The following is a 22537-nucleotide window of genomic DNA, read 5'->3' as shown; positions in this document are numbered from 1 at the left end:
CTACAATCTCGATAATCAGTCTATCTTTCCCCATATATTTTAGGGATAATTTCAGAAGCCTCCCTTGAGGTTTTTGACAACTTCACCTAGTTCCCTTAAAACTTCAAAAATTACACATATCTCCCTTGAATTTAACATTTTGGTAACAAAAACTATTCAATGGTCAAAATTTTGAATGAATAATCCAAAATGCCCTCATAAAATTATGAAGTTTTTTTTACCTTCTTATAAAATTCTTTAAAAAAAAATGGAATATATACAAAATCTCAAACCCACTTTCAACATCTCTACTATTTCAAACCTTTCATATTTCCACATCTCAAATTAGTACCATTATCACCATGACCACCACCACTATCAGCCTCTGAATCCTAAAACATCAATCTAAGTTACAAAAGAAGAAAAATCGGCACTATTAAGCTCAAAATATTTCCCTAACTACATTAATAGAATATATTATCCCTCAAATGTTGGAGTATCGATATATGTCCCATCCTTTTTAAACCATCAACTTACATCTTCTTCTATTCATCTCCAAATCCTCCAAGAAAACCTAAAATTAATCCATAATATGTTAGAATTATGTTTTGGACATAATTAGTTATTCAACGAGTGAATCTTGTTTTTGTTTCCATTGAATGTTTAATTGTATGATGTTTTCCTATGCACAAGATTAGGAGCGTATTGCTTAATTGCATGAAAAATATTAATATATTAAGGTTATTATGATCATTTTATAGGGTCAAAAGAGGTAAGTATAATATGAAAATCTCAAGAATATTAGGTGAAATTGTCAAAAACCTCAAGGGAGGTTTCTGAAATTATCCCTATATTTTAAGATCAATCATATATCCGGAAATATAATTGTAGCATCAGAATTGTTTACCTTTCATTCAGAAACGAGATATGCTGGTTTTTTTGTTTTTTGAATTACTTTTGCATCGGAAGAGAAAGTCAAACGATTAAGCATAGCCTAAAAGAAGAAGAAAAGAAACGAGCACCAAAGGGGAAAAACAATAATAATAATGTGACTAAACTAAATTCTGAAACAAAACCAACCATATTTGGACAAGCTTAAAAACTATCATAAAATTGAGAATCAAACAAGACTTTGCTAACTAAAATTAAACAAAATCAATCATATTTTAATGAGTTTAAAAACTGGGTATAATTTCAGAAACCTCCTCTAAAGTTTCTGACAATGTAATTGAGCTCTCCTAAACTTTCACATATCTCACCTACCTCCCCTAATTCCAATCTTTTTTGTAACATTTCAATGTATCTTACAATAGGTAATATTAAAATACTAGTTTCGAGAGAGAGAGAGATAAATTTTCATGCCACAAGTGCCCTTCTATATTCCTACTTGTTAATGTACTATAAGTTTTATATAGAAATAAATGATTAGGAAACAAAGGCAACTAGTAATAAAAATATTTTCAAGATATTGGTGCCAAAATATTAATTTATTAAAATATCACTTCGTGCTTTATCAAGCTACAAGACTACTTTTGTTTCAAGGTGTCCAAGCAAATATCCATAGTAAAAAAGAAAAGAAAAAAAGATATATGTCCCCAAGATTAAAAAATTAAATAGATCACTGTTAGAGTTCAATGTATCATCTTTGTTTTAGATATGTCGTTGTTAGAATTTACAGCTCAATTGATGCCAAATTTGTATGGCAATTTTGTAACCAATGATGCTAAATTTATCTTTTTTTTCTTTCATTTTTTCATAATAGTCCTCACCTAAGTTGGAATTAAATTTATGATGGCCCATGTTTACTAATAATTATGTCAAAATTTTCTATTTTAGATTGTCGAAATAAGGGCCAACACATTTTTGTCAAAAAATATTGACAATAGCAATAAGAAATGAGGGTATAACAGTCAACTCACCACTAGAATGTTCACTATTGGGTCCCATCTAGTTAACACAGAAGGTAAGTGATATTTTTAAAATTTCAGGAGAGCTTAGTGACATTGTTAGAACTCTCACCGAAGGTTTCTGAAATTATCACTATCAAAATGCCGGGGACCCAAGAAGACTTTGCTAACTGAAATAAATTTTCAAACAAAATCAACCATGACTTTAGTTTACAAAATCAACCCCAAACTAGACGTTATGCTTAGACTCAAATAGATTGCCGTAAGAGCAGGGCTAAAGACCTAGGAAACAAAGTTTGTTACGTAAATGTCATATGCAGGAACATATATGCAGGAAGGAAAATCTAAGTCATATGTAGATAAACATAAATACAGCGAAGGAAAATCCAAGTCATATGTAGGGAAACATGAATGCAAACACATTTTTATATGTTCCGCGTCTATGTCAAGTAAATTATCAATCCGGACTTTTGCATGATAGTTGAGAAGATGCATTGATGTTTTTTTCCTTTTCCAAGATGGATTGATGTTGATAATGAGAGACGACTTAAATCATCTATCTTTAAGAGTTAAAGGCTCATCTGGATTGCCATAGGAGTTGGAGATAAAGACCTAAGAAATAAAGCTTCTTACGTAAAGAAATAACTAAATAAAGCTTGTTACTTCTCTCGAACACTTATAGTTTTTAGGGTTAAAAATAAAAAAGTTCCATGTGGTATACCTAATATACAGAAAAATCCCCCGTAGTTTCAAAACATACAAAATGATACCTCATGTTTTGAACTAAATTGTAAACTAACAAAATTCGTTAAACTTAACGTAATCTTGTAAACTTAATAAAAATTTTACTCGAATCCGGTAAAATTAATGATAAATTTAACAGAATCCGATAGGTTTAACAGACGAAACCGTCATTGACAGGGTGTCGGTCTGTGCAATAATAAAACCTGCTCAAACTAAAAGTAATTTCTGTAGATAGCGGTGAGCAGGATCGAATCCACAGGGACTGGGAGTAATTGTTTCTTTTCAAATTCACAGTAACAAGGGGGTGTTTTTGCGCAGAGAGTGACAATCAAATAAATGCAAATAAAATCCAAAGAACTACTAAAAATTAAATAACAATTTACTAAAATCAAATGAGTGATAATTAAGAATCTAGCCAAGAAATAACTTCAGCAATGGTTCACCTAATTGATCATCGAGGCAAAGCCAATTCCAATTATTTACTAATAAATAGGTTATAACTGCCAAAGAAGCGATGACAGTCAACCCCTCCTTACTGTGTCGGTGACTAAGGTATGCCCGTTAATCACTGCTCTAATTAGGAAATAATCCTAGATACGCCCGTAAGATTTAATTTCCCAAGTACGCCCGTAAGATTTAATTTTCCAATTGCCTTACGTATTAGAGGAGCCATATTCTAACCAAATAACGCACTACCAGGGTTATTTCAGATTAGCCCGCGTATTCCCCTAACACGAATCTAATCATGCCAATTGTCACTAAATGAGGACAATTAAACAATTACGGATTTAATGCCCTAATTGACAATAGATTATCAAGTTAACTAATTATCCGGATCCAAGACAATTAATTAATTAAATAACCATAAACTTAGCAATCAAGGAATATGCGAATACCAATAAATAAAAGGAAAAGATTAAATTAAATCGATCTCATAATTTTTTAGACGAATCAAAGCATCCGTTGTTCCTTGACTAGACAAAAGGGATTTAGTTCATCCCTGACAAGAGAGACCCACACAAAATTGATGCAACATGCGCGGCCATCGCCTTCTTTTGGGAGAACCCAATTCGTTCGAATAAATGAAAGGAAGACCAAGCCACAACAATTGATTCAATTGTTTCTAATTGTCCAGGCATAAGAGAAGCAAACTACACCAGGATGGGAAATGGAAAAGTCAAAGTGAAACAACTACAAAGATTCATTCAATTCTCCATTTGCTCCTAACATCCACGAGAGAAGAAAGAAAACTACTAAGATGCCCCACTAAAAATGAAGAAGAAAAGTCAAAAGCTAAAAACTCCAAAGTATTGCCTCCTCTCTCCTGTGCGGCAGCCTCCCTCCCGAGAGGAAGAAGCCCGCAGCCCTGCGTTCTTTTTTTTCTTTTATGCTGTCTTTCGCAAATTACCAAAGAGGGTTGCGTCTTGATATTCCAAAAATACCCTGGATGCCTGCTACTTGAACTCTTTCCTGACAACTGTCAAATTGGCACTTATTATCGTATTTTTGTTCTACTCCCTGAAATATATGCCAAATACTAAAAGTGAGTAGAATCCAGCAATTAATCCACATCGGGTTAGGTAATAGGGAAAATTAATAATAAAATAAATGATAAAATTGTAACCTATCAATTCCCCCCACACCTAAACCATGCTTGCGCTCAAGCATGAGAACAACAAACAAACACCAATATTTGATAGTGGCTATTGCCCTATCCACCAAATTGCCAAGATACCAAGAAAAATAATAATCAAGCATCAATGGTCAAGTCCAAGAAACATCACTCCGGTTAGCTTCTAAACCATAAACTCTTCCAATTTCAGGTTAACTAATCTAAGAAAAAGGAGTGGTCGCTCAACATTTATTAGCGAATGGCCCAACTATTAACCAAAATCTCAACATTAAATCCATAAATCGGCAAGCTGACTTTTATTATACACTAACACAACTTTCACTTTTTTTTTATCACATTTTTCTACTTTTCTCCTTTTTTTTTGATTTTTTTCTTCTCTTTTTTTTTTTTTGCTTTTCTCAATAGTAACAAAAGACTTAGTCGCTAGCCATTGGAGCCTTTTGACGCGAACTCTGACATTTGTTAGATGAAAGAGCCCGGTTACTCAGCTTCTATCGCCACGTGACCACATACTCATAGCAATTACTACTTTTTGACGCGAGAATCGACACTTTTGATGAAGATCCCCGGTTACTCGGTAGTAAATACTAGCGGAGTACAGTCAACTCTTATTCACAGCCAACTAACACTAAAAATTCAAAATAACACAAAAATCTAAAGAAAATTTGCATCAACTAGACTCATTTTCAAACATAGAGAACTAAGGTTAATAACCGAACCAATTCACATGAAAATGCCAACAATCATTCCCTATACTTAGGAAAGTTAACCAGAAATTATAAAAGTCACATAGTCTTCGATATTCATTAGAGAGATATTCTTAGATTCAACCATGTCCACTTGATACACTTTCATTATTAAAATTTTGGCAATAGCAGAAATAGAGGCAACAATCCAACATCAAACCTTGGTATGCACATACGAGCTAATCACTAAAAAAAAAGAAAGAAAATGAATGAAAGGTGGGCAAATAACAACCTAAAAATAAAGGAGAAGAAAAAAAAATCTAAAAACTAAAAAGTAGAAAAACTAGCACAACTGTCCCCCCCCCACACCTAGATCCTACATTGTCTTTAATGGAGGAAATAAAGTAATTAAAACGAAGAGAACAATAAAACTTCCCTCTCGAGTGGCGAAGGGGTGGGCGGGAACGGTGGAGGGAAACCGATGTGGTGGAAGTACGCGGCCAAGTGCTGAGACAACATAATCAATTCAACCAGCAAATGCAAAACTCTGTCCATCCAAAATCTCAACAAATGACTCACTCCAAGTGAACAGTTAAATTCTCAACTCAAAAGCGGCAATTCCAGCAATAGCAGTATAGAAATTAGACAATAACCACACATTCACAAGTTTTCCCTTTTCAATCAGGCAGCCAACCAATTAGAAATAACAAATGCTAGTCAAAATACCCCAACCAGTACCACTGGTGCACTCCACAGATAATGAAACAACTCAAACGGTCAACCCAATTAACAAAATGCACATGGTAGTCACTATTCGATCAATTAGGCAACCAATAATACAGGATTAACAAATGTTAAACAACTACCATCGCCAGTACCACTGGTGAATGCACAGAGAAAAAAAATAAATAAAAGTAAATCAAATGGCTAGCCCAAATCACTTGACAAATTCAAACACACCAATCAGTACCGAAGAATGGCAGAAATTAAAACGGAAATCAATTGACAAGTAACTCCCCAAGTCACCCCCAAATAATGCACCAATTCTACTCAACAGGACTAGGGACAGTGTTAGTATTTGAATAAATCAACAAATGTCTCCAATTCAAGAAATCAACAAGTCAACTTAACAACACTGCGGAAGCTCACATCGGCTACTGGAATGTCTCACGGAGCAAATGAACCACAAAACCTTCAATGGAGCCCAAAAATTGACAACTAAGAATGCAATAGACTAAAGGGCAACTCGAAAATAGAGGGACTCAGAGATACCTGCCCACTGCCCAACGATGTCGTTGGTGGCAGTGGGTAATGGAACCGGCAAGGGGCGACGGCAGCGCTGTGGTAGAGATGTGTGGCTGGACTGGTGGCGTGCGAGTTGTCGCAATGGAAGAGACAAGTACGGAGGGTGGTGCGCATGAGAAGAGGTTGCTATGTTAGACTGGTCATCGTTGGTGGAGGCGCGAGGAGAGAGAAGAGAGAGTGAGTCGGGCGGAGCTCTGGCGTACAGCGATGCTGGAGTTGGAGTGGCGCGGCTATGGGCAGCGGGTAGAGAGAGAGGTGGTGGCGCGCGGCTTGCGGTTGCTTGGCTGTGAGGGATGGCGGCGCCCCTTTGCTTGGGCGCGAGGCACTGCGGCCGCGCGCCTGGCGACGGCGAGATCGTAGGCAGCGGCGGTGGCTTCGCTGGCGGCGCCGGCTGTGGACGACGCGTGGCACACGAGCAACGGCGGTGGTGGTCATGTGACTGTGGGCAGGGAGCAGCGTGCGTCGTCACTCGGCGTTGGTCGCGGGTGAAGGAGATGGCGGCGAGCATGAGGTGTGCTCGGCCGAAAGAGAAGAAGAAACAGGGGAGAAGAAAGAAAGAAGAAGAAAGAAAGGAAAGAAAAGGAAAGAAAAGAAAGAATAGGGAAGAAAGAAAAAGAAAAAGAAAATAGTATTTGTGTTTTTTTTTCTTTTTTTTTTTACTTTTCCATTTTATATATTTTTTTCTCTTTTTAGAATTTTTTTACAGGAAGACTCTCCCCTTTTTTTTTAGTTAATTATAAAAGAATTTTTTTTTTGAAATTTTTTTTTTTATGACTTCTTTCTTACTATTATTATTATTGACAAAATTTATTTTTGAAATTCAAAAGTAGAGATTAACGGAAGATCAATAATCGTTCTTGAGTTTTTTTTTGAATACTTACCTTTCCCGCAAACGTGACGCGAGCACGTCATGAGGGTAAGAACCCCTTCTGACGATTCTGACCATGAGCTCTTCATACGACATGACGCGGGCGCGTTATGTCAAAAAGATACTTATGAATCATCAAAAATGAAAATTGAAACCAGAAATCAGTCAAATTCAAGAAAAACATATTTAAACTAACAAACAAAATCGAACAAACAACTAAAAGAAATTGGGTTGCTTCCTAATAAGCGCATCTCTTTAATGTTTTTGGCTAGACATTATCATGTTTTGTTCATGGAGGATAAAATCTTGTGGCTCGTCTTAATGTTTCATCCTCTATATAGTATTGATAACCCTCGTAAATAGAATAATCCTTGAGCACACGAGTTACGGGTTTTCATGGACTAGTAAATGGTGCCAAACAAGTCAACGATAATTTGCATTCTCCACTCACTCCTCTCTCACTTGCATTTATTGGTTCAAGATATCTTGTCATCGCCACTCTTAATTTATTCCTGTCATGAAATTCAAAATTTTCTGGTATAATAAAGTCAATTTCATTAACAGGAATTGAAGAATAAGAGTCAGGAGAATATTGATTAAGGAATGGAGGAGCTGTCACCGCATTTGGAAATTGTTCACTAGATTCATTCACTTGGATGGGTTGATATTGGGGGCTCATATTTTGCACATCAATTTCCTTTTCAACTGCATCTTCAGATTCGTCTTCTTGAAACTCTTGCAATTCCATGTCATTTGGCCGAATAATTGCACTTTCATCTTCCTCAAGATTAATGTTGGTCTGTGAGGGCAATTCTTCAAGGTGAAAAGCTAATCGCATTATCCTGGATATCAACAGATGCACTTGATCTGCCATCCCGGATGTCAATAGTTGCACTTGATCCGCCATGTTACGAATACTCGCACTTGTGTCTCCTGATGAAATCGATATGTATTAGTAGCTAGTAATTCAATCATTTCTTCAAGAGACATACCTGACATTGATGATAGTTGTTGAGACTCTTGCTGTTGAAAATCCATTGGCCCGGTCGCACAATTAAAATTGGAGTTATCCCACCATCCTTGATCATACCTGTTTGAATAAGGGTCATACCACGTTTGAAATCGAGGTGACAAATCTCCAAAAGTATCAATTGGAGCACTTAGGTTGTCTTGAAATGCGGGTCATATGTCGGTTGAATAACCTGAAACAAAATAAGTACCATAATTTGCAACAGCCAATTGATCATTAGGAAAATCACGAGTCTCATAACCCCATTCAGGAATAAAGTCCAGTCTATCATCAAAATACGGAATGTTAGCAGTCATAAACTATATAAAAATAAATAAAAATAATGAAAACAAGATGAACTCAAAAAGAAACAAATTAATTTGGCACCAGTCCCCGGCAACGGTGCCAAAAATTGACAGGGTGTCGGTCTGTGTAATAATAAAACCTGCTCAAACTAAAAGTAATTTCTGTAGATAGCGGTGAGTAGGGTCGAATCCACAGGGACTGGGAGTAATTGTTTCTTTTCAAATTCACAGTGACAAGGGGGTGTTTTTGCGCAGAGAGTGACAATCAAATAAATGCAAATAAAATTCAAGGAACTACTAAAAATTAAATAACAATTTACTAAAATCAAATGAGTGATAATTAAGATTCTAGTCAAGAAATAACTTCAGCAATGGTTCACCTAATTGATCATCGAAGCAAAGCCAATTTCAATTATTTACTAATAAATAAGTTATAACTGCCAAACAAGCGATGACAGTCAACCCCTCCTTACTGTATCGGTAACTAAGGTACGCCCGTTAATCACTGCTCTAATTAGGAAATAATCCTAGGTACGCCCGTAAGATTTAATTTTCCAATTACCTTACGTATTAGAGGAGCCCTATTCTAACCAAATAACGCACTACCAGGGTTATTTCAGATTAGCCTGCGTATTCCCCTAACACGAATCTAATCATGCCAGTTGTCGCTAAATCAGGACAATTAAATAATTACGGATTTAATGCCCTAATTGACAATAGATTATCAAGTTAACTAATTATCCGGATCTAGGACAATCAATTAATTAAATAACCATAAACTTAGCAATCAAGGAATATGCGAATACCAATAAATAAAAGGAAAAGATTAAATTAAATCGATCTCACAATTTTTTAGACGAATCAAAGTTTTCGTTGTTTCTTGACTAGACAAAAGGGATTTAGTTCATCCCTGACAAGAGAGACCCACGCAAAATTGATGCAACATGCGCGGCCATCGCATTCGTTTGGGAGAACCCAATTCGTTCGAATAAATGAAAGGAAGAGCAAGCCACAGCAATTGATTCAATTGTTTCTAATTGTCCAGGCATGCGAGAAGCAAACTACACCAGGATGGGAAATGGAAAAGTCAAAGTGAAACAACTACAAAGATTCATTCAATTCTTCATTTGCTCCTAACATCCACGAGAGAAGAAAGAAAACTATTAAGAGGCCCCACTAAAAATGAAGAAGAAAAGTCAAAAGCTAAAAACTCCAAAGTATTGCCTCCTCTCTCCTGTGCGGCAGCCTCCCTCCAGAGAGGAAGAAGCCCGCAAGCCTGCGTTCCTTTTTTTCTTTTATGCTGTCTTCCGCAAATTATCAAAGAGGGTCGGTCTTGATATTCCAAAAATATACTGGATGCCTGCTACTTGAACTCTTTCCTGACAACTGTCAAATTGGCACTTATTATGGTATTTTCGTTCTACTCCCTGAAATATATGCCAAATACTAAAAGTGAGTAAAATCCAGTAATTAATCCACATCGGGTCAGGTAATAGGGAAAATTAATAATAAAATAAATGATAAAATTGCAACCTATCAGTCATTTTCGTTAAGTTTAACGAATTCTGTAAGTTTACAATTTAGTTCAAAATATGAGGTGTTGTTTTGTATATTTTGAAATCGATCACGAGGGATTTTTCTGTGTATTAGGTATATCACAGGGGAGCTTTTTTGTTTTTAACCCTAGCTTTTATTGGTAAACTAATGAATTGGGGCCAATTCTGTATAGTTTATTCATTCAACTTTTGAATTGTTTCATGTCTAATTTGCTCTCTTGTGTTATAGGATCGATAAAACTTCTGCATGGGGCAACAACACCTTAAAATTGGATCAACATCTAGATTGCTGTAATTGGAGGTTTAAAGATGCCCCTACTTTCTTTTATAGTTGACTAGTTATTTAAATAAAATGCAGAGTATATATCAGGTCAACTAAAGGCTAACTTTAAATTCGACTTTTGGAATATTTTGGTACATATGAGCCTAAAAATAAAAATATGAGTTCTTCTATTCCATACTCTAAGAGCACGGCATATAAGATAAACACATGACAAAAGTGGACTAGAGAGAGGGAAGGGAGGAGAGGAAGAAGGAGGAAGAAGGAGACGAGGTGAGAAAGAGAGAGAGAGAAGGGGAGGAAGGGGAAAGGGCGGCGATGGTAGTAAAGGAGGAGGGGAAGGTAGTAGCAGTGATGGATAGGGGTGTGTGATGGGTGGCGGGTAGAAGAAGAGATAGATGGTAGGACTTATTTTATTTTTTTAATTTTTTTGTGTTTTTGTTAGGTATATTTAAAATTGTACTTAGAGTGCTTTTGAGGTATTTTTGAAATACGTTATTGTAACATTATATTTTAAAAAACTTGAATTTGAAAAATAAGCCAATCCAAATAGAGCGAAATTTTACAGGCAAAAGTTTACGCCGTTCAAAAAGGGATGATAATGTCTGAATTTTATAGTAAGTCCTCGCTCTATATTGTGTGCTTATCTTATTTAAGCAAAATTTACACAAAAAAAAAAAAAGCCAAAAAAGTGTATACTATGGAAAGAAATTGCACGACGAGATTTATTAGTGTTATCATACTATAGACATCAACCATCTGATATTCTTGAAATGCTGATGATGTTCATATACTTCAAGAAAAAAAATTAAAATGGCAAAAATGTTCACCAATGACCAAATTTTGATACTCCCCACTTACAACAAAGATTTTAAGCATCTAGGCAGACCACAGGCACGAGGATCGCAGCTGAATTAAATTAGTAAGATTTATTTTCTTGGATATTCCAAAAGTAAAAGTTCAACACAAGTGTTACTTACATTGCTTGAAGACTTATAAACAAGGGATTCAGATTTACGTATCATAGTGAGAATAATTTGGGAAGAAAATCTAAATCATATGTAGGGAAACATAAAATGCAACCATTCATGTCTGTATCAAGTAATTGATTATTAATCTGGACTTTTGCATGATAGGTGAGAACATGGATTGATGATGATAACGAGAGACAGACGACTCAAGTCATCTCCAATCAGAATTGTTTTTTTTTTTTTTTTTTTTTTGAGATCTTCTACTCTATAAATACCTGCACAGGTGCAAAAATAGCCAACAGCTTTACAGCAAAAGTTTTCCCCTAAGAATTTCATTGTGACATATATCCAGCAGATATCCGTCAAAATTGCACTGAAACCAGAACAATTGGGAAATCAAGGTTCATAATTCATCCCCGCTTTATAACATTTAAGATAACATAAGGTTAAGATTCTAACAAATAGTGGCGATTATGTTGATCCTCTGGCTTCAACGAAGGTGCTCAAGCCAAGTCTTCTGTTGACTGCATTTACTTTGAATTTTCGTTTATTGTTGAATTGAGAGTGACTCACCATCAAATTGCCAAGGAAATGCAGGACTTGACTTCATTCTATCTTGTCTATTTCTTTCATTAACCAATTCTAATTATTGCCCCCAAGACCACCAATTCTAATTGTTGCCCCCCAAGACCTGTTTGGAAGAAAAAGGTGGGCGATGGGGAAATAGGAATCTGCTTAGGCATTCAGGGAAGAAATGTAGACCACTACCAACATTAATTACACTATCCACAATGCAGGGGGTAAAACACATACCTACAACTGGATCATACGGAGTATACAACAGAAGCCAACAATCTCCACCGATCTTCCCAAAGAAAACGCTAATATAATCTCCAAATTATTCACCTATTGATGGTGATAATAAGGGACTAATATTTACTGTTGCGAAGGGAACTCTCCCATTTTAGTTGGTAGGATAGATCAAAATTAATGTGCATTTACTCTTACTATGTGCAGTTTATTTAGGCATCCAAAAGTTTAATCTTAAATTATACACTCCAATTTTCAGTTGCTTATTATAATTCTTTCAACTCTCTTATTTTTATGAACAATGTAGCTTTCTTACACCACAAGGCATTCTACTGCTTTGTTTGATGAGATGTATCACAACATAATGTAAGCACAATATCGATCCACACTTTCTGAGAGAGGAATATATCACAAAGTTGAGAATCAAAGAAGACTTTGCTAACTAAAATAAATTCAGAATAGACTTTAGTTCACAAAATCAACCCCAAACTTGACGTTATGTTAAGAGTTAAGGCTCAACTGGATTGCCGTAGGAGTAGGGGTAAAGTCCCAGGAAATAAAGCTTATTACGTAAACATCATATGTGGGAAACCTAAATGTTGGGAAAGAAAATCCAAGAAATATGTAGGAAAACATAAATGCAGGGAAGGACTTTTGCATGGAATGATGATGATAACGAGAGACAGACGACTTAAGTCATCTCTCATTAAGAGTTAAAGACTCATCTACATTGCCTTAGGAGTTGTTGATTCAACTTTTTAATTGTATCGTTTCTAATTTGCTCATCTTGTGTTACAGGATCAGGAAAACTTCTGCATGGGGCAACAACACCCTTAAATTGGATCAGCATCTAATTGGTGGCGTAAAGACGTTTCTGCTTTCTTTTATAGCTGCCTAGTGATTTAACTAAAATGCTAAGTATATATCTAGTCAACTAAAGACCAGCTTTAAATTCAACTTTTGAATATTTTGGTATATATGAGCCTAAAAATAAAAATATGGGTTCTCCTATTCCATGCTATAAAGGCACAAGTAAAAATACGAGTTCTTCTATGAGCACATGATAAAAGTGGGCATTGAATTTTGTAGTCAAAAGTTTACGTGATTCAGAGAAGGATGATAATGTTTGAATTTATAGTAAGCCCACCCTCTCTATATTGTGTGCATATCTTTTTTTTTTTTTGTCCAAACAATAACTTTCAAATATATATAAATATATATGTGTGTGTGTGTGTCAAAAGTATATACAATTGAGCAAAGGCTCAATAAATTCACTTTACCATTGTGCAATCAGTACAAGTGAAGAGGGCAGACCCATTCCATATCATACTGGTTTTGCTCAAAACTTGGGCTGCAAGTGTACAACTAAGATCCTTTTTATCTACTTCTGTTAAACAAAAGGAGCATATTGGAAACAATCTACTCAGAGATTGGATGTCCTCTATTATTGTAGCAAACCAATTGTTTGAGTGCTCATCTGGTTAGGCCAAAAAAAAAAAAAAAAGTCAAAAATATATACTGTGGGAAGAAATTGCAGACCAGATTTATTAGTGTTGTCATACTTTAGAATCAACCATCTGACAGTCTCGAAATGAAGACAAAAATGTTCACCAATAAGCAAAATTTGATATTCCCCACTTACAACAAAGATTTAAATCTTCTGGGCAAACTACAGGCATGGGGATTGGAGCTGAATTAAATTACTAAGATTTATTTTCTTGGGCATTCCAAAAGTAAAAGTTCAATACTCGTATTACATACCTAGCCTAAAGAATTATAAACAAGGCATTAAATTTTAAGTATCATAGTGAGATTAATTTGGGAAAGAAAATTTAAATCATAAAATGCAAACAAGCGTCTATGTCAAAATTTTGTATTGCCCGGACTTTTGCATGATTGATGATGGTAACGAGAGACAGAGGATTTCAGTCACCTCCAATCAGAATTGTTTTCTTGGATGTTCAACTCTATAAATACCTGCACAAGTGCGACAATGGCTATCAGCTTTACAGCAAAAGTTTTCTCAAGAATTGCATTGTCGCATATATCCAGCAAATATGTCAATCTTGAATTATTCCATCTGTCCAGTTAGTTTAGTTTCTGTATGCTTGGCCATCCTTCACTTACTCTCCAATTCTGGAGTCAATGCTGCTTCTGATCAAATGCATGCAGCATCAAGTATTGGAGGTGAAGGGAAAGCTCTTTTAACATGGAAAGCCAGTCTTGACAATTATAGCCAATCCCAGTTGTCATCCTGGTCATCTTCTGCAAATCCTTGCAGTGCCTGGGATGGAGTTCGATGCAACAAGGCTGGACGAGTATCGGTGATTAACATCACTAGTTCTGGCATCAAAGGTTCACTTGATCATCTCAATTTCTCGTCTCTACCCCATCTCACTAGATTTGATCTTTATGATAATGCATTCTATGGGACCATTCCATCCAACATTGGGAACCTTTCTAGACTAGTCTATCTTGGCTTGGATGCAAATCAATTTTCTGGTGCCATTCCAATTCAAATGAGCCAGCTAACCAATCTTAGAATCTTGTACCTTTCCAATAACTCATTCAATGGCTCCATCCCAAAAGAACTTACGTTTCTTAAGTCTCTTGTTTTTCTCTTTTTGCAAGGGAATGAGTTCACCGGATCAATCCCTACTTCTATTGGCAATCTGACCGACCTATCTGTGCTGGCCCTAGGAAGCAACAAACTTTCTGGATGGATTCCAGAAGAGATTGGGAACCTGAAATCTCTGACGAAACTCTCTTTGGCTAACAATACGCTCACAGGTCCGATTCCTCTATCTTTTGGAAACTTAAGTGACCTGACTCTGCTGTATCTTTTCGGAAATTATCTTTCTGGGCCTATTCCCAAAGAAATTGAAAACTTAACAAAACTAAATGAATTAGATCTTTTTGGGAATCAGCTATCAGGTCCCATCCCAGAACAGATTGGGAAATTGAAATCTCTGACAGAACTCTATTTAGCTAACAATACGCTAACAGGTCGGATTCCTCTGTCTATTGGAAACTTAAGTGGCTTGACTCAGCTGTATCTTCAGCAAAATTATCTTTCCGAACAGATTCCTTCTGCCATAGGAAATTTAACCAATCTCATTGACTTGGAACTTTTTCAAAACAACTTATATGGGGCTATCCCTCCCGAATTGGGAACATTGAAGCTGCTAGCTTATATTAATTTTTTCCAAAACCAGTTAAGTGGTGCCCTGCCCGATGGATTCAACAATCTTACACATTTAAATAGGATAGGGCTGTCTCAAAATCATTTTACTGGTCATTTACCCCAAAATATTTGCATTGGTAGCTCACTGACGTGGTTCTTAGTATTTGAAAATAACTTTGTCGGTGCCATACCAAGGAGCTTGAAAAACTGTTCTAGTTTAAGAAAAATCAGTGCCGCTGACAACCAACTATCAGGAAATATTTCTGAAGAATTTGGCTTCTCTCCATATGTCGAGTATATTAATTTAAACAATAATAAATTTTTTGGTCAGTTGCCTTGGAATTGGAGCAGCTATCTGACTTTGACAGAGTTGACGATCTCGAACAATAATCTTTCGGGCAGAATACCAGCTGGGCTTGGAGAGGCATCTCGCCTGCAAAAACTTCATCTCTCTTCAAATCACTTGTATGGAAAGATCCCTGGAAGTTTGGGGAAGTTGACTTCGTTGCTTGAGCTTAAGCTGGATAGCAACGACCTTTCAGGCAATATACCATCAGAAATTGGTCGGATGTCTAGACTTTTAAATCTTAGTTTGTCGGCCAATAATATTTGTGGCTCAATTCCAGAACAAATAGGGAATTGCACACAATTGCTGGATTTAAACTTGAGCCAAAATGCACTCAGCGAAAGTATTCCTTCTCAAATAGGAAATCTTGCCTTACTTGAAACTCTGGATCTCAGCCAAAACATGTTGGAATCCCAATTGCCACCAGAGCTAGGCGAGATGCAAAGCATTGAAACGATGAATCTTTCACATAATAGGATATCGGGTTCCATCCCAAAAAGCTTTGATCATTGCTTCAGTTTGATTTCCATTGATATATCCTACAATCAATTGGAAGGTCCTCTCCCCAACACTAGTGCATTTCAAAAAGCTCCATTGGATGCTCTGAGAAACAATAAAGGTCTATGTGGCACTGTTGCTGGATTGAAGCCTTGCTCTCAATCAATTCAAAAGAAGACTAGTAGAAGGACAACTAAAAGAATGATCTTTCTAGTTGTTGCTCCAATACTGGCAACCATATTTCTTTCGGTCGTGGTTGTGGGCATTTTCATTCGTGCAAGGCCACATACGAGAAGCGTGGAGAATAAGCCTCAGGAATTTACTAGAAATATGTTCTCTGTCTGGAGCTTTGAAGGGAAAATGGTCTATGAAAACATCATTGATGCAATAGAGAATTTCGACCCCAAGTATTGCATTGGAGCAGGAGGATTTGGAAGTGTATTTAGAGCAGAGTTACCAAATGGTCAAGTGGTGGCGGTCAAGAAACTTCATGGAATGGATGATGGTGCCTTGAGGAGACCAAAAGATTTCGCCAATGAGATACGTGCGTTAACAAATATAAGGCATCGCAACATCGTGAAGCTGTACGGATTCTGTTCACATGTACAACACACTTTCTTGGTTTATGAATTCTTGGAAGGGGGAAGCTTGATGCACTTGTTGAGCAATGATGAAACAGCTGCCATGTTCGACTGGATCAAGAGGGTAAACATTGTTAAAGATGTGGCAAATGCATTATCTTATATGCATCAGAATTGTTCGCCTTCCATAATTCATCGAGATATATCTAGCAAAAATATTTTGTTAGACTCTGAGTATCAAGCCCATATTTCTGATTTTGGCACTGCAAGAATCTTGAGGCCTGATTCATCTCATTGGACATCATTTGCTGGAACTTATGGATATGCTGCTCCAGGTATACTCTTCTTTGCTCAAACAAATCCAATTTTCGCTTTACCTTCCTTTTTTCAACTAATCCATAGTTACATAAAGCTAGCATGAGCAGAGCAACTTATGCTGTTGGATTACGATTCAATACTCTGATGGGATTCATCTGCACCATAGTATAAGTGATTGTCATTTTTGTGAATTGCAGAACTTGCTTATACCATGGAAGTAAATGAAAAATGTGATGTTTATAGTTTTGGAGTATTGGTTTTTGAAGTGATCATGGGTAAGCATCCAGGTGATTTCATATTCTCCACATTGTCGGCTTCATCATCCACTTCAACAGCATATGATATACTGTTGAAAGACATTGTGGATCCTCGACTTTCATCTCCCAGTAAGCGAGAGTCGAAACAAGTGACCTTGGTGGCAAAGCTGGCATTATCATGTATAGAACCCAATCCTCTGCTAAGGCCAACAATGAAGCAAGTGTGTGTCCAACTGTTAAAGGAAAGACCATCTCAATTCAACGTATTCCCAATAGTTACAATTGGACAACTTCTGGTTCTGGACCTGCAAATGACAAATGTTTGAACTTCTCTGTTTAAGTGTCTTTCCTTCTTCTATCCAAAATTTTCAAATTTTGTTGTCTGCAACTCTAAATTTGGGAAAATTTTGCTATGATCCCTTGTAAGAAAAAATAGCAATATAAGTGTCAAAGCATGCAGGGGTGAAGTTCTAGTTTGAGCAGGGCGGGGATATGTTGACTCCAAGGATTGCAATTGTACCCCCTGACTTATGAAAAATTATAGATTAACTTTAAAAAGGTCTATATTTTTTTTATTATTGTCTCGCTCTTGCCCCCTGAATTTTCATAATATTCAATCTATCTCCACAATTGCCCCTCCAAAAGCATTGAATTTTCAAATTGCCCTCGCCAATTCTACAATATATGGAACTTTAAAATAACACATAGTATATGATGCTATTCTTATTTCTTTTTATAAATCTTTTTTATTGTGTAAATTTTGTTTGATTAACATTGAACTTCTCTCATATCGTTAGTCACACGAATTGCTTGCAAACCCAATATTCATTCGATAGTTTTAATGTATTCCATCATTGGTGTATTAGAATGTACATCTTGTAGTTTTATGGGTAATATTAACAATTGGGCAATTCTATACAATTAGATGAACTAATAAATACAGGACAAAGTAAATCACAAGTGTAGACAATTTTTTATTTTATTTTTCAAATATTGAGTAGGCGCATGTCTATTAATTTATAGCGAACAATTAGTTGTACCAAAAGTCTACAAACGGCACACAAGAAGCGTGATGTAAAATTATTGCACCCTTTGAATAAAGGCCCTAACTCCAGTATTGAGTCAGAGCGTTCCTTAGAATGAATTTCATATTCAAAACTTGATACCAAGATTTATGCATTCCTAAATTGCAATTCTTCTAATATTGGATCTGATACTTTAAAAAGCTTGAGCCAGGTTGTGGCAGTGGAGCACAAAAGAAAGCATCTGGACAACCTTGCCTCATGGTAGAAAAGTTGAGAAGTGTTTTGTGCTTCAGGAAAGGAATAATGCTGAAGATGTGACATAGCTAAGCATGCTTGTATAAAGACATTGGATGTTCGATCCATAAAACCAAATTGTCTTGTATTTTCACTAGCTTGGGACAAAAATCATAAAGGATTAATATTTTGTGGCATTTGCATAAATTTCTAGTTAATTTTTCTGTTGTGTGCCTCAGAAAAGCAAATATGGCAATGATCATAATAATGCAATTGCAACACGTGTATAGTCTTTAGATTGTGCATTGGCCTGGAATGGATGTATATAGTCTTTTAGCTTTCAACTAGATTTCTTAATACTTAACTCATCATTCTCACATCTTAGTTAGTGAACGCAGGAGAAACTCCACCAACCAAAAGTAGGACAAATCTCTAGTCTTTTTTCATAAAAGTACTAAGTACTGAAGGTACAAGGTTCATAATGGGAAAAAGCAGCAACCATAGGCGGATGACTTTCCATCCTCCTACTTTGCAAGAAAGTAACTGGATCTACATTTCGACAAAGAGATATTCAAAAGAAAGACTACCAAAAAAAAAATGTTATAGCAATGCAACATTTTTTATTGTGCTTAGTTATTGGCTAACATGAATTTGATTAGGTATGAATGACTTCTTGTAAAATGAAAGGTAATACATATAGATGCATCTCTAAAATCATACTGGGACTAATATTTTGATCTCACTCTATGTGTGTACTTAATTAGGATTTCTATGTGTTTTCTGGTAAACTATTGAAGAAAATTAATTGCATTGAATGCCACATATGGTCCCTTAGTTGCGAAATTTGCCAGAGATAATAGGAATGAGGAACTCAAAGATGAAGTTTTTTGGCTAGGTAAAGTGTTTCTATTTTAATGAGTAGAGGATCTGATTGCAAAATTTTTAGAATCATGTTTATGGAGCATATATATTGTCCCTCTGGCAATGATGTTTATGTCTCCCACCAAAAGTATTTAAATTAAATTACAGGAACTTTATATGAAATATTTTTAGAGAGATATGCTTTCCATCATCTTCTTTGGAATTTGCAGGGTATTTGAAAGTTTGCTACCTATAAAATCAAGTAGCAGTTGCTTGATTTACAATGGCACGTTGGATTGATCTGCTACTCTTTGAACAATTATTCTAAAAGATTTGAAACTTCTAAGTTATTTGTAATTATTGAATACTAAGCCCAAATGCAGCCTATTTGCCAAGATAAGATTCTTCATTTGTATCTTCATCTGTATCTGAGAGGTCACAAGTTCGACTCTCCAAGGAATAAAGGGAGAGCCACTATTAATTCTCTTTAAAAAAAAAAAGATAATAGCAACTAACAACTAATCCATCGCTATGCATTATCTTAATCTAAAATAGAGAACCAGCCAAGATGGCCTGAGCTCAGGTCTTCTTTGACTACGTTGACACTAATTGTATAGTAAAAAAAAATTGAATTTCTAAAAGGTTGTAAAATTTTCAATTTGGTATGTTTTTAGTTAACTTTCTCCCCCTAAATCCCAAATTAAGTCGAATATGCGGATAAGGCAAACTAAGTTGGGGTTTGTCTGGTTTTGTTTGTTACAAGATTTGGCATACACTCATACAAAGTCATTAATCTACATGTGAATTTTGTTTACATATATCAAAATATGATAATTACATCAAATTTTATATAAGAAATACTAGCTCTTGTATGAATAACATCAGCGGATAAATTTTACTTAAACCAACCAAAGGTCTCTACCAGCCCAATTTGGTATATACAACTTCAAAAGCAACATATCAGGACCAAATAAAATCAAATGGCAGCAACAAGCACTAGGACAAAATGATTGACATTCTAAAGGCATTCTAAAATTTCTACCATATAACTAAAATGTAAAAGTTTTTGGAGTTTTTGTAGAAGAATAAATTGTAACGATGTGATATATGTGAAATAAAAACGTGATTGAAAAATGTGCAAGAAAATTTTTTTCACAAAAAAATAGTAATTGAAACATGCTCTTCTACCTTGACCTTTTCAAACCTGCATCTTTGAACTTGAGCGGGCATTGGCATCTTCTTTAACTTTATAAACAATTCCATGTGACAACCCTACCTCCCCCTAAGGCGAACCAAAGGGTTCGGCGGACCGCCTGCTTAGCTCTCGCCGGGACTACGGATCCGGAACATACATAAACCCTACAAAACGCACAAAAAGGCTTCGAGAAAACGAACTCTCAGAAACCAAATTAACTAAACTAAGCGATGCAATAGAACTTTGATACGATGCTCCAATGAAAATCGAAAACAAAATGAAAGTGCCGCTGCCACGTCACAATCCGGCCAAGATTTGGTCGAATTTCCGGCCAGATTACTGGCAAGATTCGAGGTAGTGGCGAAACCAAAATTTTTCAATCTCCCCTACCAATCCGGCCAACTATCCGGCCAGTTCTTGGCCGGATATACAGCCGGATTCGGTGAACAGTTTCCGCCAAAATACTTTTCTTCTATGTTCAAGTTCCGCGCTCGCTCGATTTCCCCAATTGATACAAAAAACGTTCACCAGAGCCATAAGAACGTATCATCTCAACAAATACACTTAATATACATGATTAAGCACTTAAATACATATATACATCGGAGCTTCAACAAAATAACCTGAAATACAAGCCATAGTATTCATTCTTCATACATATACAAAATACGACTAGGGTTTTGTTACAAAGGAGCTTAACAAAATCATATACATCTACTAGCTCAACTTTCCTTTCCAAAAATCATGATTTCCATAGTAGTATTCCTGTAAGAAAAACAAAGTAACGGGAACGGGGTGAGATTTCGCTCAATGAGGTACTAGGAGTACACATAGTCAAATATACCCGCCAGATAAGGTAGTAAACAAAGACTTCAAATAGAAAGGATACAGGTGGCTCTCAAAAGCCAAATTCCCCTTTTTGCTTTACCAAAGCTTGATCAAACAGTAGTTGACACTCCGTCAACTTTCAAATAAAGGAATGACAGGTTGTCGAAACTTGTACAATAATAAAAAATAAACCTAATTGCCAGTTAAAGTAGCCAACACCTGATTCCAAGTACTGGAGCAGGGACTCTAGGTATGCAATGGGTTACTTGATTCACCCTGTTCCCGAAGAGTTTGCTTGATCCGATATACCCGAATAGGATGGCTTTTTTTTTCACAAATAATTATGAATTTGTAGACAGGGCAAGTAGGGTCGTATCCTCAGGGATTGGGAGTATTTGTCTCCTAAGAAATCCAAAGTAACACAGGGGGTGATTTTGTATAAACGACGACAATCAAAGAAATTCAAAATAAAAAATAAAAATGAATAACTAACTAGAAATTAAATGACAATTCACTAAACTCAGAGTAACAATAATTAAAGGTCTAAAACAATTAAAACAAGGAAACAATTAATAAAATAAAATAGGCAACTAAAAATCAAATGACAATTCACTAAAATCAAGGTAATACTAATTAAAGATCTAGCCAAGAAATAACTTCAGCAATGGTTCACCTAATTGATCATCGATGCACAAGCAATTCCAATTATTTATTAATAAATAGGTTATAACTGCCAAACAAGCGATGACAGTCAACCCCTCCTTACTATGTCGGTGATTAAGATACGCCCGTTAATCACTACTCTAATTGAGAAATAATCCTAGGTACGCCCATAAGATTTAATTCCCTAATTGTCTTACGTATCAGATGAGCTCTATTCTAACCAAATAACGCACTACCAGGGTTATTTCAGATTAACCCGCATATCCCCCTGACACAAGTCTAATCCTACCACTTGTCACTAATTTAAGGCAATTAAACAATTACGGATTTAATGCCCTAATTGACAATAGATTATCAAATTAACTAATTATCCGGATCCAAGACAATCAATTAATTAAATGACCATAAGCCACTACAAGAAAATTGTTCATCAGTGACAACACAAAGTCATCATAGAACATACAAATATCGTCACAAATACCTTTTATTGACGA

General features: G+C 35.9%; 1 protein-coding gene across 1 annotated transcript; it reads left to right on the top strand.

The window, feature by feature from the left end:
* The first annotated feature begins 14110 nt into the window (after nucleotides 1–14110).
* On the top strand, nucleotides 14111–17563 carry LOC113766828 (MDIS1-interacting receptor like kinase 2-like). The gene is made up of 2 exons (XM_027310991.1): nucleotides 14111–16997; nucleotides 17178–17563. The coding sequence occupies exons 1-2, from the start codon at nucleotides 14111–14113 to the stop codon at nucleotides 17561–17563; spliced, it is 3273 nt and encodes a 1090-aa protein (XP_027166792.1).
* Nucleotides 17564–22537: the final 4974 nt, after the last annotated feature.

This window comes from Coffea eugenioides, chromosome 1 (genome assembly GCF_003713205.1).
Source record: "Coffea eugenioides isolate CCC68of chromosome 1, Ceug_1.0, whole genome shotgun sequence".
NCBI classification, from domain to species: domain Eukaryota; kingdom Viridiplantae; phylum Streptophyta; class Magnoliopsida; order Gentianales; family Rubiaceae; genus Coffea; species Coffea eugenioides.
This window is presented reverse-complemented; position numbering and strand designations above follow the sequence as displayed.

Excerpts from the sequence above, each read along its gene's own strand:
- LOC113766828 (XM_027310991.1), top strand. The coding sequence starts at position 14,111 with ATGTCAATCTTGAATTATTCCATCTGTCCAGTTAGTTTAGTTTCTGTA. Across the intron at positions 16,998-17,177 it reads TTATGGATATGCTGCTCCAG|AACTTGCTTATACCATGGAA; the intron begins GTATACTCTTCT and ends TGTGAATTGCAG.